This window comes from Prionailurus bengalensis, chromosome B2, assembly GCF_016509475.1.
Source record: "Prionailurus bengalensis isolate Pbe53 chromosome B2, Fcat_Pben_1.1_paternal_pri, whole genome shotgun sequence".
Lineage (NCBI taxonomy): Eukaryota > Metazoa > Chordata > Mammalia > Carnivora > Felidae > Prionailurus > Prionailurus bengalensis.
The window spans coordinates 123,528,827-123,545,833 of NC_057349.1; the positions used below are offsets into that span (position 1 = coordinate 123,528,827).

General features: G+C 39.1%; 1 protein-coding gene across 1 annotated transcript in view; it reads left to right on the forward strand.

Moving 5' to 3' along the window:
* Positions 1 to 17,007, forward strand: part of PEX7 (peroxisomal biogenesis factor 7) — a 77,694-nt gene that overhangs the window by 12,084 nt on the left and 48,603 nt on the right. Inside the window, exons 4-5 of the mRNA XM_043593100.1 lie at positions 2,656 to 2,733; positions 3,760 to 3,868. Coding sequence (XP_043449035.1) covers positions 2,656 to 2,733; positions 3,760 to 3,868 — 187 coding nt within the window. The remainder of the gene's footprint in view (positions 1 to 2,655; positions 2,734 to 3,759; positions 3,869 to 17,007) is intronic.

Here is a 17,007-nt window from a genome sequence, read left to right on the forward strand (position 1 = left end):
TGGGTTCCCCTATGGGGGCTTTTGCAGTTTTAAAAGGTAAGAAGTCATAAGGTTTCGAATCCCGTGTCATACTGGACATGTGTAGAGGCAGTGGAGTGTGAGATGTTGATCTTAGTTTTTAGTTATATTCAGTTATCCTCTGAAATGAAAACAGTGGCTCTTTATAACTACTTAGCAGTGATGCAGATTGTGAAGGTAAATTCAGATGGATAAACTATTTTAACTCCCATTTGTTGAGTGCTTATTATATTGCAACAAGCATAGGCATACAAGGTGGTTTTTGCTCACATGACGGATCTTCCAGAATCTAGTAGGTATTTAACACAAGTTGTCGTAAAATATGGTAAATGTTGAATTACAAGTAGGTGCAAGGTGCTGTTGGAGTGCATGGAAGGAAACATTTAAATCATGAAGGGTTTTATCGAGGTGAGGCTTATTTCATAAAGGCTGTGGTGGAGCCCAGTCTTGACAAATGAGCGGGAGGTCACCAAGTGGACAGTGGACAAGGGCTTTACGTTCTTGGATAATTCACGGAAACAAAGTGGGATCAGTTTGGGCTCCCACGAAGGGCGATACTAGTAAGGGCAGGCTTTTACTTCCCTAATGTTGCAGCCCCAGGTCATTCCAGTTCAACAGTGCCCTCAGGTAGCATGATGTAGAGTCAGCCTCACGTAGTGATTAAGGGTGGACTCTGCAGTTAGGCTGCTGAGGTTCAGAGTTCAGCTCTGTCACTTAACTAGCTTTAGGAATTTGAAGAGTTTATTTATACATTTTGGGTCTTGTTATAGTATCTATTTCATAGAAGGGAAGATTAAATGAGATAAAATAGGGGCACCTGGGTGACTCAGTAAGTTAGGTGTCCGACTTCGGCTCAGGTCTTGATCTCACAGTCCGTGGGTTCGAGCCCCGCGTCGGGCTCTGTGCTGACAGCTCTGAGCCTGGAGTCTGCTTCAGATTCTGTCTCCCTCTCTCTCTGCCCCTCCCCTGCTCACGCTCTGTCTCTCTCTCTCTCAAAAAGAAATAAACATTAAAAAAATTAAATGAGATAAAATAGGTAAAATGCTTATGACAACATGTGGCACATAACAGGTGCTAAATAAAGGTTTGCTATTGTGGTTATTTTTGACTGTTCACATCAGCCTAGAGTAGGAGTTGGCAAACTACTACTCATGGGACAGGGCCCAACCTAGCCTGCTATCTGATTTGTAAATAAAGTTTTATTGGAACACAGCTATGCCCACTCATCAAGTATCAGCTATGGCTACTTTTGTGCTCTACTGGGGCTGAAAGACAGACCAAATGGGCCATAAAGCCCAATGTGTGTGTGTGTGTGTGTGTGTGTGTGTGTGTGTGTATACACTCTATATATACTCTCTCTATATATATATTACTCTACAGAAGAAATGTGCCATGCCCTGGCCTAGAGGATAAAAGCAAACTCTTCAGCTCACAATGACTGCTTCCAAGCCTGTCTTTTTCCATCCATAACTAACAGATGGCCATGGCAGCTCTTTGGTTTTTGTTGCCCCTTCTTTATGAGCTGCTTCTGTTGCTGGATTGTGGTTTCTTCAGTGTTCCAACTGATTTTCTCTCTTTTTCATGAATATGGACAGCAGCAGGGCCAGGACTAGAATAGGGTGGGTGAAGCACTCACTTTAGGTACATGATTAAGGAGGACCCCAACAACTCAATAGTCAAATAATATCTTAATGCAGTAATTTAAAAAATCAGAAATACTGCAGAAAAATCTGTGATGAGAAAAATATTAAAGTTTTAAACAAAGACAGGATCAGTATTACCAATTTTGTTTTCTGAAACTAAGGTGCCAACATGGCTAGGCATAGTGCCAGACAGCAGAGAATTGGTAACCCATATTTAAACCCCAGCAAACTGCATATCCTGCTTCCTACATAAATATGGTAGCTAGAATTTTTAAGACTCAGAAGGATCTGCTGGCTGGTCACTTTTAGTGCTATGTACTCGGGTGTATGTCAGGACTATTTTAATGGAGAATAATTATGCATATATGTTGTTGAACTTAGCTTACAGTAGTGATCTGTATATAGTCTGTTGTATAAAATGACAGAGTGAAAAATATTTCCATAAGTTTTCAAATGGTTCATTTGAAATGGTTCACTGAAAGCAGTAATGCCTAGATTAGAATAGCAGCACTGGGTAACTTCAGCTGTTTACCAAGAGATTGGAAAGGATTACCTGGTTCCTCTAAGCTTTTTCTAAGAAAGGCCAGATAGCGTTATTAACTGAATTTTAATGCTATCTGATGGACACTGACCTGGCAAGCTTTTTTAGATGACTAGCTTTCTAATCTGCTTTGACATTTCTACAAGGTGCTGCAAACAGTGATTTGTCGATAGGTTAAAAATATATATAATTTGTTTTAGTGAAGGAGGTTGGGAAATAATCTGTAGAACTCTGTTAGAATGGAATCTTATCATAAGGAATATGTCTGGAGGAATGGACAAAATGGCCTTTCCATTTCTCAGACACCATGGTGGAGATTTGTAGGACTTTATTTGATGTTTCAATGAAGTAAATTGGTTGTTCTAACTGGCTATGGCTGTTCTAAAGAGATACAATGTAATATTTAACTTGATGCTCTTTTGCTTTCTGAATGACACATTAAAATGTTTTTAGGTCTATAGTGTTGACTGGAGCCAGACCAGAGGTGAACAGCTCGTGGTGTCTGGCTCATGGGATCAAACTGTCAAACTGGTATGTCAGAATCATTGTATTTAAAACCAATATTCTCTTCCCCAAAGTTTCCGTTGAATTTTTTTTCTTCTCTTGAACATACTTCTATATCTTTTCAATTGCACAGCTAATTTCTTTTCAAAAAACTGTATTAAAGCCTTTGTTAGAATTTAAAAATTTTTAATTTTTTGTCTGTGAACTAACAACAATTAACTCAGCATTAATTATTTTAGCCCCTTAAATACCATTTTGCTTTATATAAAAATAGACTGTAAAAAATCTTTGAGGGGTGCCTAGACGGCTCAGTCAGTTAAGTGTCTCACTTAGGCTTAGGTCATGATCTCATGGTTCACAGTGCAGAGCCTGCTTGGGATTCTCTCTCTCTCCCTCTGTTCTCTCCCCTGTATGCGCGCTCTCTCTCTCTCTCTCTCAAAATAAATAAACTTAAAAAAATTGAAATATGAATGTATATTACATGTGTATATGTAAATACATTTATAGAGGGATGCCTGGGTAGCTCAGTCGGTTAAGCATCTGACTTTGGCTCAGATCATGATCTCACAGTCTGTGGGTTCGAGCCCCGCATTGGTCTCCGTGCTGACAGCTGGGAGCCTGGAGCCTGCTTCAGATTCTGTGTCTCCTCTCCCTCTGCCCCTCCCCACTTGCACTCTGTCTCTTTCAAAAATAAATAAACGCGGGGCGCCTGGGTGGCTTGGTTGGTTGAGCGTCCGACTTCAGCTCAGGTCATGATCTCACGGTCTGTGAGTTCGAGCCCCGCGTCGGGCTCTGTGCTGACAGCTCAGAGCCTGGAGCCTGTATCAGATTCTGTGTCTCCCTCTCTCTCTCTGCCCCTTCACTGTTCATTCTCTGTCTCTCTCTGTCTCAGAAATAAATAAATGTTAAAAAAAAATTAAAAAAAAAGAAACAAAAATAAATAAACGTTAATAAAAAAATACATATATGCTGTATTGTATATTATATATATGTATATATAAACATAAACTTGAATTTACGTCTAAGTAAATTGATCTGTTAATTTATTTGTAGTGGGATCCAACTGTTGGAAAGTCTCTGTGCACCTTTAGAGGCCACGAAAGTGTCATTTATAGCACCATCTGGTCTCCCCACATCCCTGGTTGCTTTGCTTCAGCCTCAGGTAAATAATTCATTTACCAAAAAAGCCTTGTCGTGAATGGTGGCCTTACTCTCCCCAGTAGGTGGCACTGTGTACTTGAGATTCGCAGGGAAAAGGGACTTTATTACTATTCTTTGTGCTCTTTAGGATTGTTTCATTCTTTATCAACCTCTAGACAAGAATTAGCCAGGCCTGGATTACTTTTCAACTCCTAGTGAACAAATGTGGTTTGTCTTAGGCATATTATAACTTGTTATAAATCTGCCAAAATTGGGAAACATTCTAGTTCTTTTTATTAGCCACTGAGCTCCTTTGCTTAGATGGCATTATCCTTGGTTTGTTTATCAGAATAAAGGTTGCTAAGTCTGAGTAACAGTTACAAGAGGGTGTAGTATGTGCTAATTAATGACAAATATTTGTGGTGATTGACAAAGTAAGACAATGACTCTTTATTTTTTACTTCTTTTATAACTTTCAAAAAATAAATTTATAAAGGAAAAACAAAAATGGTATCCTAGATAATCCCTATTCTGACCATATTACATAGTAAGGAAATTCAAACAATGCAGAAACATGCCAAATAAAAAATAAGCCCTCATCCCTCCCCCTCCATAGAACCACTGTTAATATTTTCTTGTATTCCTTTCTTATATTCCTCCATAAAAATTCTTATTCTTATTTCAGAACATATGGTATAAAAATGAAAAATATATATGGGGAGTATTCTTGAGGAAAATGTCAGATGTCTTTTGCTTAGTGGTGTTAGGTTTTGTATGCTTATAGCTATAAAACTTTTGTTGTTGAAATTGTACAGGAAAATAATTTTATTTATTTTTTTAAAGTTTATTTAATTTCAGAGAGAGAAAGAGATTAAGTGAGCATGAGCGGGGGAGGGGCAGAGAGAGAATCCCAAACAGACCCTGTGCTGTCAGCACAGAGCCCTGCGTGGAACTTGAGCCATGACCTGTGAGATCATGACCTGAGCTGAAACCAAGAGTCAGACACTTAACCGACTGAGCTATCCAGCCCCTCAGGAAAATAATTTTATTATTGTGAGATTGTGAGTCAGAAAATCTCCTTCCCTGGGACACCTGGGTGGCTCAGTTGGTTGAACATCCTGCTCTTGATTTCAGCTCAGGTCATGATACCAAGGTTGTGGGATTGAGCCCTGTATTGGGCTCTGCATTGGAGCCTGCTTGAGATTCTCTCTCTCTCTTTCTCTCCATCTGCTTCTGTCCCCTGCTCGCTCACTCACTCTCTCAAAAAAAAAAAAAAAAGAAGAAGAAAAGAAAAGAAAAGAAAATCTCCTGTCCCAAATTCATTTTCCCCATTGAAAACATTGCTGTTATAAAACAGTTTTTGATTGTGGAGATTTCTTAGTCGGCTTAGTCCAGTATTATAGTTGAACTGAGTGAATCAGAACACCATTCAGAAGGAGTTCTTAGACTCTAGTTTTAAATAAACTTGATGGAAAAGAACATTCTCCAATTATATTTTATGAATTATACGCATAAATTTATATTATATACTTAAAGTTATGAAATTAAAACAAATTTAAGATAGAAAAAGAGGTACACTACGTTTTTTTTTTTTTTCATTTGATCTACTACCAATAAACATTTGGCTAAAGAATTTTCTGAATACTTTTTCCTTCCTAAAATCCCTGACACTTTAATATACATTGCTTCATTTTTCTTTTAGATAATTTGTGTAATGTATTGAGTGCCATTAAAGCTGTAAAAAGTGTAGAAATGAAACAAAGGTGAACAATTAATTGGCATAGGCAACACAGGGTTGCTCTGCCAGGCTGCCTCCTTGAGTCACTTCGCCCTTGACTCAGAGAACAAGAAGTAGGAAGGAGAAACTGGTGTCTGCTCAGAGCATTCCAATGTGAGGCATGATTAAATTAGACCATTTGGGGGAATATATTCATAAACATAATCTATATGACACTAATTACTTTCAAAAGTGTTTGTTTTAGAGCAGCAACACCTTATAGATTAATGGAAACAATAACAACAACTTTCCCAGTCTAGGTGATAGTGAGAATCTGATAATGTTAAGGTTAATAGTTACTTTAACATTTGGACCTTGAAATGATAAATAAATGCACCTTAATTTTTTAAATGTTTTCCAATTTGATGAGTGAACAATGATACCTAATTTTTGTTTTGATTTGCATATTTGGTTATGAGGGATAGTGAATATTCTTTATATGTCAGTTGACCACCAGAGTTTTTCTTTTGTGAACTGCATGTTCATGTTTTGGGCCCATTTTTCTACTGAGAGATGTTGCTGCTTTTCTGTATTGATGCATGAGCTCTTTTTTTATATTTAGGAATTAGTCTTCTGTATCTTACATGTATTTTCCCAACTTTTTGTTTGTTTTTAAACACTTTATTTTATTTGGATGATTTTTTTATATATAATTTGAGAGAGAGAGAGCAGGGGAGGGGAAGAGGGAGAGAGAGAAAATCTCAAGCAGGCTCTACGCTCAGTGCACAGCCTGACATGGGGCTCGATCCCATGACCCTGGGATCATGACCTGAGCCACCCAGGCACCCCTATTTTCTTTGTATATATATATTTTACTGTATATGCATTTGAATTTCTTGGTAGTCAAAGCTATCAATTTTTTGCCTGGTAAGCTTCTGGCTTCCACTTAGGATGAATAAGGAGTTGGCTCAGTGAAAAGTGGGAGGCCTTGGCAGGCAAAGAAAGAGCATTCCAGGCAGAGAGAATAAGATGTCCACAAGTAAGAACTTGGTGCATTTGAGATACTGAAAGAAGGCCAGGGAGACCATCGCTTAAGAGGAAAGGGTAGTAAAAATGAGGTTGGGCAGCAGATAGGCACCCAGATCACACCTTACCGACTGGATTCAAGATTTTAGATTTTATCTATGGACATGGGAAAGGTACTGAAGAGGTTCCAGCAAGTGATTTGATTAGGCTTGCATTTTTAAAAACTCATTCTGGTCATGTGTAGAGAATAGTTGGGAGATGAGCAGGTGTGAATGCAGGAAGATAGAGAGATGAAGGCAAGGATAATAATGGTGGCAGAAGGGCTGGAAGGAATTGGGCTGACTGGAGTGGTATTTAGAGATGGTTGTATAAGATGTAGAAGAGGGGAAGAGAGAAGGATAAGTAAAGAGTAACTCCTAGATTCCTGCAAACGATAAAGTAGTGGGTGGTTAATGTCATAACTGAGGTAAGAAATACATTTGAAAGAAAAGATCTTGAGTTTGTTTTAGAGCACATTGAACTGATGGGACACATGGGGTTGAAATGATGGGGGTTGACTTTGGAGCTGAGAAGTCTAGCCTTGTGAATAAATTGTGTCATTGGCTCATAAATGGTAACTAAAGCCATTGCGGTATGTCAGAGCACCCAGGAAAGACTAAATAGAAGAAAACTTAGACTAGAGCCTAGGTTGACAAACTACTGCCCTCAGATCAAAAGGACCCACTGACAGGTTTCATAAATAAAGTTTTATTGGAACACAGCTATGTCCATTCTTTTACAGATTGTATGTCTTTGTTTTGTAATGTTTATTTATTTTTGAGAGATAGAGAGACAGAGTAGGAGCAGGGGAGGGGCAGAGAGAGAGAGAGAGAGAGAGGGAGACACAGAATCTGGAGCAGGCTCCAGGCTCTGAGCTGTCAGCAGAAAGCCCGATGTGGGGGTGGAAGCCACAAACTGAGATCATGACCTGAGCCGAAGTGGGACCCCCAACCGACTGAGCCACTTAACCTCCCAGACATAGATTGTATGTCTATAGCTGCTCTCGTGCTATTGTGGCAGAGTTGAGTAGCTATGGCAGAAATGGAATGGCCCTTCAAGCCTAAAATATTTACTGCTGGGTCCTTCACAGAAAATTTTTGCTCACACTTTGTATACAGTCTTGAGGGGAAATAAATAAATGGAAGCTCTTTTGTGCAGTCTGGTTGTTTAGGGGAAGAGAGAAGAAAATAGCTAGGGGAAGATATAAAATGTGTCCAATATTGTCTCCTCATTTAATTATCCAGCATCTCCAAATAGGCAATTAGTAGGATAAATTTCTTGCTAATAAACTATATCAGTGCCCTGAGTTGTTGAATTATGTTGAGTGGTTTCCATAGCAAATATAATGTCACAGAAATCCTTTTCTTTTATTTCTTTTCTTTTCTTTTCTTCTAAAAACTTAACAAATGTCCCTGAATTCTAAAATATTGTTAGGTTAAAGACACTTGGAGCTGAAAATCTTCAGGTAAATTGTATATTGACAAATATGTCCATTAGATTAAGCAATTTCTTAGATCCTAAGATAATAGCAAATGATAGTAAATTCTGTGTATTGAGGTTAAGTCAAAAAATGTGCAATGATTAAAGTTAACGGCATTGTTTTCTAGAATGAAGAACAGCATACTTATAAAGTTATTACTATTATTTAAAAAATTTCTAGGTTGTCTGAGTCATAGTGTTTTGTCCATATCTGAGTTAGATCTTTTCCAAGATACCAAGTCTTTTGGGATGGGGCCAGTAATATATTTTTCATTGGCACATTTCCTTTTCCAAACCTGAATTCCTTCTTTGATTTTTAAAATTTTTCTGTGGCGCAGCTAACTATAAGGTTGAGTGTATATTAATAAGTAATAGCAATATTGATATGCTTGTTTGAATTAACTAACCCGTTAGCCTGCCTGTATATCTGGAGTTAGTCATCTTTATGCTTTTAATTTAGTGTAAATGCTAATGAGTTTCGTGCTGATGGTTAATCAAGTCTGAAGATGACCATAGTTCAGCATAATGGTTATAATATTACTATTGGTGAAAAGCCCTAATGCAGAGTTCAATTAAAATTCTTTAAGGATGTGAATTAGATTGACATTAGCATTATTTTCTTCGAATAGGGTTGCCCTTTGGCCTTATGTCCTATAGTTTCAAAAGATTCATTTCAAACCTTGGATGAAATGAGTGATGTAAAATAGATCTGTCTTCAAAATGAACTGGAACATACTTCCTTTCTAGTGAAGCAGTGAAGACATGTCTACTGGGAGCTCTAATTGGCAGCATTCATAATAAACTGGAATTAATAATGAGTATAGTTTCACATGTTTGAAAAAGTATTAGTAAGTAAAACTCCTCCAACTGATATATTTTTGAAAAAATTCCTTTACCTTACTATTGTATGTAATTTTGTTAATGTATACTATTATTAAGGTTCTAAAATTGTCTTTGTTTTTAATCATTGCTTTTTTTATGACCGTGACAAAATATGATGGTGACAAAATCTTGAACTAATATAACTGAATTTATTTAAGTGTCAGGTCAAATTGTGGATATTAGCCTTTTATTTAGGCTGAATCACACACACCTCTTCCTTCTACAATGGCCTTTTGTATGGTATGGTATACATAATATTAACTCTGGATGTTGCATATAGAATATTCAGTGTATGAGACTGAATAGAAGAAAAAGACTAATTGTGTATAGACAGTTACCAATATAACCACAAAACTTAACTATCTGCACATCGTAGATAGGTAATACATAAAACAGTGTTTTGTCATCACAAAGTCCATTTGGTTTAATAGAAAAAAGATTATCTGTTTAAAGACATTGCCTTCATGTGTTATATTAGAAATAAATGTAAGCAGTGTTCATATCAGCCAGGACTTCTTTGGTTGAAAGTCAAAGAAATTCTGAACCAAACCCCCTTAAGTAAGAAGCTAATTTATTTGCTCACATAGTTGAAATGTCCAGAATCCCATCTGGCTTTATATACATGGCTGGATGCAGGCCTTAATGGATGTTCTTGCCATCTCTTGTTCTGTGCTCTCTTGAGTTGAGTTGTATCAGGCATCATGTGAAAGGAAGATGGCAGCAGTTCTGAACCCTGTATTATTTCTGGTTTCTGTCCAGTAGGAAAAATCATGAGTCTCCTTCTCAGACATCTAGGAAGTTTCATTTTCTCTCATCTGATGGTCCATGTGAATGTTTCTAAACTAATCACTGTGCCTAGGAGAGGCGAGCGTGGCGGGGGGCGGGGGGGGGGGGAGTGTAATATGTTGACTGGCTTGGGCCCAGCTTAGCTCCTGCAATTGGGAATGAGAAATGAGAGAGAGAGAGTGGTACTCAAAGTACATACAGCAAGAATAAAGAGTGAACAGTGATTAGGTTGAAGTGGCTGGATACATTCTAGGAGGCCGATACTCACTGAATTGTATGCACATCCAACACTTAAATCAGAAGGGATTTCATGAAAACCAAGCACTGGACATATAAGCTATAAAATAGGTTTCTTTTTTTAAAAAATTGGATAAAGTAAAGGCATTTTTTCTGCCATTTTTATGGTTTTAGAAACTCATTGGAAGGTTTATTAAGCATTTGCCATTTTCCTGAAATATTCCTTCATAATGATTTTCAAATAGTAACCTATTTAATAAGGTTGAAAAAATTTATAGTTTTTCTTCCACTCTCTTAAGAGGAGGGTCTATGGTACAGTAAAAGTTGGGGCAAGCTCTGAAGCTCTCACTGTTGCTTTTGCTCTTTCATGTGAGATGAGACAATGTGTTTACCAACCTATGCACAGTGTATTAGGAGGTAGATGAATTTCTTTGCATATTTTCTTTACTTGACTTGTTTTCATATGTTTCCTATAGGGCATGTGTATTCTTTTACATAGCTGAGTCCCTTACACAGGCAAACAGTAAAATAGCTTTTATTACTATTATATAAGATATGGGAGTAATGAGGGTGCCTGGGTGGCTCAGTTGGTTAAGCGTCCGACTTCGGCTCAGGTCATGATCTCGCAGTTCGTGGGTTTGAGCCCCGCATCAGGCTGTGTACTGACAGCTCAGAGCCTGGAGCCTGTTTCATATTCTGTGTCTCCCTCTCTCTCTCTGACCCACCCCTGTTCATGCTCTGTCTCTGTCTCAAAAATCAATAAACATTAAAAAAAAATCTTTAAAAAGATATGGGAGTAATGAAATTATTAGAAGTCTAAAAACATATCTAAGGTTAATTTTGATTGTTGAGAGGGACATTGACAGTGAGTCCATCAGATATTAAGTGAATGTTCACTGTTTTCTAAAAGATACATTGAAAGGCACTGAAGATACATTGAGGAAGAAAACAAGACAGGGTTCCTGTCTTCTTAGAGCCACAATCCAGTGGAAAAGAGAGATGCTAAGAAACAAAAACTAGCAATGGACAATGTTAAGGAGTGTGAAGTTCTTTGGAGAGGTAACACAGTAAGTATAGTGGTTACCAACATGGACTAGAGCTGGGATGCCTGAGACAAAATTCTTTACCACTATTACCTGACTTTAGTCATGCTGCTTAACTCCTGTCTCCCTTCGTTCCTCATTTCGAAAATAAGGGTGATAATAATACCTACATCATGGAGTTTTGAGGAGCATTAAGTGAGCGAATGTGTGTAAAAGGCTAAGAACAGTACCTGGCACAGAGTAAGGGCTCTATACATGCTGCCTTCTATTACCAACATGTGTGCTCAGAATTCTGTGGAAACACAGCTAAGGATTCTTGAGCTTGTCAAAGTTGACTGGTCAGGGAAGCTTCCCTGAGGAAATAGTGTTCACGCTGTTACCTGTGAACAACCAAGAGTCCAGAGATGAGAGCTGGAAAGCAAAGGAACAGGAGGTGGCGAGAAAAGAGCATATTTGAGGAGCATTGGAATGGCCATGGAATGTGTATGCACCATAAGAATTACCGGTGCTTATCTGAAGAGCTTGCTCCAGGTCGACTCTAGAATGCATGGCTGTGTAATAACATACTAGGCCGGTGATGCCGAAACCTGGTTAACCATCAGAATTATCGGGGAGGCTTTAAAAAGAAACAACAAAATTCTGAGCGTCATCTTAGTCCTACTGAATAAAGTACCTCTGGGAGGCATATTTTTTTTTAATTTTTATTAAAAGAATTTTTTTAATGTTTGTTTATTTTTGAGACAGAGAGAGACAGAGCATGAACGGGGGAGGGTCAGAGAGAGAGAGGGAGACACAGAATCCGAAGCAGGCTCCAGGCTCTGAGCCCTCAGCACAGAGCCCGATGTAGGGCTCGAACTCACGGACCATGAGATCATGACCTGAGCCAAAGTCGGACGCTTGACTGACTGAGCCACCCAGGCGACCCTGGGAGGCATATTTTTTAATTGCCCCAGCTGAATCTAGTGATCAGCCTCATCTGGAAAGCACTGTTCTAGTCTATGGTACAGCTTTGTTTGAGATGCCAGATTAATGGTTTGTTTCTGTTGGTGTAATGGGAATTTCATGTTTCTTTTAATGTTCATCTCTTTTTTATTTATTTTTTTTCTTTTTTAATGTTTATTTATTTTTGAGGCAGGGAGAGACAGAACATGAACGGGGGAGGGTCAGAGACAGAGGGAGACACAGAATCGGAAACAGGCTCCAGGCTCTGAGCCATCAGCCCAGAGCCCAACGCGGGGCTCGAACTCACGCACCGCGAGATCGTGACCTGGCTGAAGTCGGACGCTTAACCAACTGCGCCACCCAGGCGCCCCTCATCTCTTTTTTAAAAACCCACAGAATGGTTTCGGTGCTAAATTCGGAGAGGAAGTGGTTTCTATAGTTTGAGAACGCCTTAGCTTTTTTTTTTTTTCTTCTCAGTTTTGTTAGTGATAGTTGAGTCTTCATCAATTTTCTTACTTTGTCTTCTTGCTTACAGACAGGAGCTTGTTGTAAAACATGCTATAGTCTTTGCATCAAAAAAACCCTCAAATGTAAATTTCATGGTGGTGGAGCCCAAAGTTGCAAAATCTTTGTTTTTACAAATATCGCAAATAGTAGAAGCTTATATGATAGGTCGTCAAGATGTATTTTATGTCTAATCCTGTGGCACACATATGATTAACTGTGCCACTCAACTGCTTATAGCAGTTTGCATTTTAGGATAATATATAAGAGTATAGCATCTAGATCATTCTAAGAATTTAGTCACCTTCAAAGTTAAATGGCATTTGCAAATCTAGAACTAAACTTGTTATCATTGGCTAAGTTAGCACAGGCCAAAGAGGAGAGTTCTTAGAGATTGAGATCTAGATTTCCCTTCCAAAGCAGAGTTCTCTAAAGACATCGCATTCTGTCTAGTTCATGATATGAGATAGAAGGGAAGAATATTTACGTCTTTACATAAAGAACATTAACATGAAGTAAACTTTCTTTTGAACCATGAAAACTAAGTTATTGCTATTACAGACTCCACATAATTGCATAAGTCATAGTCATGCCTGAATGAAGGGGTCCAGTAGTTAAAAAAATACAAATAAAAATGAAAGAAAAAAACCCACCCTCATTCTACTCTTAGAAAAAAGTCCTGTCACATCTGATAAGCATCTGGCATTTCAATTCAATTCAATTATTTGGGCCCAGTATGCACTTTTTGCTGCTCCGTTCTTCACAGTGTCAGATTCAGCATTTACGCTCATTCTCCTTACTCAACTTCCTCTTACCTGATGCAGTTTGAAAGTAGACGTAGCCATAGGCAGCATTTCCTACTCCATACTGTGCACTTAAACTCACTGGTTCTGCTGCCAGTGGTGGGTCTGCAACTGATAAGAGAAGCTGGTAATTCAGGTGGGTCCATGGCACTATCACAGGGCCCTGGGAAACGTCTGGCTGGCAATGAAAGGCCAGTTGTCTGGAAAATGCAATTAAAACAAAACAAAACAAAACAATATAGATACAGATATCCTGGTGGCTAAGGGTTGAGTGAGTCATGGTACCATTTGGCCAGAAGCTGTCTCTCCTACCTGGAAAACAAAGGAGGATGAAGTAAGTAAGTGGAATTCTTAGCTCCTTCAGAACGGTTTCCATCTTTTTGTGTCCCTTGAGTTAGCTGCAAGAAGGGACACCCTAGACCGGGGCTTATTTTGCGTGTGCGTGAATGTTGCTTGCATATGGTAGTGAGGAACCAAAATATTGTCCCAGAGAAATTGGGAGTAGCCACGCACCCAGTCTTTGTTGTTGTTTTGTTAAATCTTTTAGTGAAGTATAATACACTCATGGAGCAGTGCATGATCTTAAGTGTATGACACAAAGAATTTCCACAGTGAGCCCATCTGTGTACCAGCAGCCAGATCAAGAAACAGAACATTCTGAGAGGCTCCCCTACCCCATTCCAGGATGACCACTGTCCTGCCTTCTAATAGCATAGATTCATTTCGCCTCTTCTTATACTACTCCTTCAGGTTTCTTTCATTCAACATTATGTTTTGTGAGACTCATCTATAATGTTGCTAGAATAAGTTACCTCTTGATGGCCTAGTCCACACTCACTGTAAGGCTTTGGTACTCTAAACCATTCACTTACCCATAAAATGTAATTATTAGGATGAACACAGCACATTCAACTTTCAACAGTGCTTTAGTTGTAGCTGTAGCAGACTTTAGAGTTTCAGACCTGATATTAAATATAAATTTTTGAAAGCTTCTGTACATCATTTAGGTATTTCCTATGTTTTAGTGGAAGCCTTGTGCTCAACCAAATGTTCTTCTCTGGGGCTAGGCTTTTTCCAGACTGAAGCTTTAGGGGATTCCATTTACTCCCTCCATGATGGTAAGGGGTCTCCTTTGCCTACAGGTGTTAGAACTTGAGCTCTCTTAGGTCTTTGTAGAATTTATTGAAAGGCAACCCCAGAAACGGAAGGGATGCTTGAACAGTCCCAGTACATATTTTCTGTCTTTAATCTGGACTTTTCTCTGCTTGTTAACTTCATTCTGCAAGCTGGCTTTCCCCAAACAGTGAGACATGTGGCCGTCAGCAGCTCCTCAATTTAATAATCTATGAATCCTAAGGGAGGGACTGCCATTTTTCCCCAAGTACCTACCTTTCACCTGTCATCTGTGGTCAGGACAGGGAATAAGATACTATGACTGGCCTTGCTTGGACCTGTCCGTGGGTGGTCAGCTGTGTTGAGCCATAGGTCTTTCTGGAGTCACATGGTGAGAAAAGGATGCTTGTCCTATAAGAAGTGTATTGCTAGGAAGTCCAAACACTAGATACCCACGCCACCTTGCTTTATACTCAGAAGGCTGGGGAGAGCCTAAAGATAATTTTACCAAAGGTATTTAGAATTTACAAATTCTACTGACTGGTGGCTAGACATTGACTATGACTAGGGCTCCTGAAGATATCTGAAGCTCTAGTCTATATCGATTCTGAACAGTTTCCATTTGGTACTTTCAAACTCATCATTCCTTTCCATCCCCGTCATATTTACCTAGATCCAAAAATGTAAGTTCCTTTCTTTTATCAGAGTGGTTTTCAATCTTTTTTAAAATAAGAAGAAAGGGGTGCCTGGGTGGTTCAGTCGGTTGGGCATCCGACTTCAGCTCTGGTCATGATCTCACAGCTCATGAGTTCAAGCCCCTCATCAGGCTCTGTGCTGACGGCTCAGAGCCTGGAGCCTGCTTGAGATTCTGTGTCTCCTGCTCTCTCTGCCCCTAACCCACTCGCGTTCTGTCTCTGTCTCTCTCAAAAATAAGTAAACATTTAAAAAAAAGAAAAGTAAGAAGATGGGAAGAGGGATGGGCGATGGGCAAAATGGGTGAAGGGGAGTGGGACATGCAGTCTTCCCGTTACGGAATGAATGAGTCATGGAAATAAAAGGTACAGCACGGGGAATACAGTCAATGGTAGTATAGTGGCATTGTGTGGTGACAGATTGGTAGCTATACTGTGGCGAGCACAGCATACCATATAGAGATATTGAATCACTATGTTGTACACCTGAAACTAATATGGCAACTATACTCAAATTTGAAAAGAGTATGAAGATGGTATTTTATTTTTATTTATTTGAAAAAAAATTTTTTGAGAGAAAGAGCATGCATGAACACATGGTGGGGGGGTAGGGGGGGAAGGGAGAGGGAGGAGGAGAGACAGAAAGAGAATCTCAAGCAGGCTCAACACCCAGTGCAGAGCCCGACGCAGGGCTCAATCTTATGACCATGAAGTCATGACCTGAGCTGAAATCAAGAGTTGGACACCCAACCAACTGAGCCACCCAGACGCCCCTGAAGATGGTATTTTTAAATAAAAAACTGCAAAGCCCACACACAAAGCAATGATACATATATGTGGATCCATAAAAATATAGTGGAAGTATTACAAAAACACAGACTGAAGGGATGCCAAATTCGTGATCGTGATGACCTCTGAGCAAGGACGATGAGGAATGGGATTGAAACTACAATAGAGGTTTCAACCTTTATTTGTGTTACTACTTTTATTTCTAAAATAACCGTGGGGCAAATATGGTAGAATGGTGTGTGTGTGTGTGTGTGTGTGTGTGTGTGTGTGTGTGATTAAATGTTTTTTCTCCAATTTATTGGAAAAGCATAGAAGTTAAAAGAATAATTCCTCAAGATTCAGCCAATATTGGCCATATGGCAGTTCCCCTCCAGTAGCATTAAGAAGCAGTGCAGGGTGGGTGTGGTGCACACAGGCTGGGGAGCCTGCCCGCCTAGGCTCTTGGTCCAATCCTGGTTCCATTGCTTGCTCTCTTGCGGGCATTATTTCACTTCCATGAGCCTCAGTTTCCCCATTTGTAAATTACTACAAAAATTACTTTTTATATGATCAAAATTTCTATCTCACTTGTTATGTTTTTAAAAAGTTAAGGCATATAAAATGTTTAGACCACCACCTGGTATATAGTAAACACTCAATAAATATTCGCTGTTATTCATGTTATTGTAAATAGGGGTGGGAGTGACTTCTAATCATGGGTATATTTTCTGATTTTATTTTTAAAAACATTATCTCATTTAAACTTTATAAAGTAAATATTTTATCACAGGTAAGGAAAATGAGAATCAGGGAAGTTAAGTAATTTGATTAAACATCAGCAGGGAGGGGCGCCTGGGTGGTTCAGTGGGTTAAGTGTCTGATGACTTCCGCTCAGGTCATGACCTTGAGGTTCAGGAGTTCAACTCTGTGCTGACAGCTCAGAGCCTGTTTCGGATACTGTGTCTCTCTCTCTCTCTGTCCCTCCCTGCTTGTGCTTTGTCGCTCTCAAAAATAAATAAACATTGAATTTTTTTTTTTTTAAACATCATCAGGGAGCAAATGACTGAGCTGGATTAGAATTAAGCCCTAGAACTCCAGAGCCCCATTGTTAATCCTTACCTTTCATTACC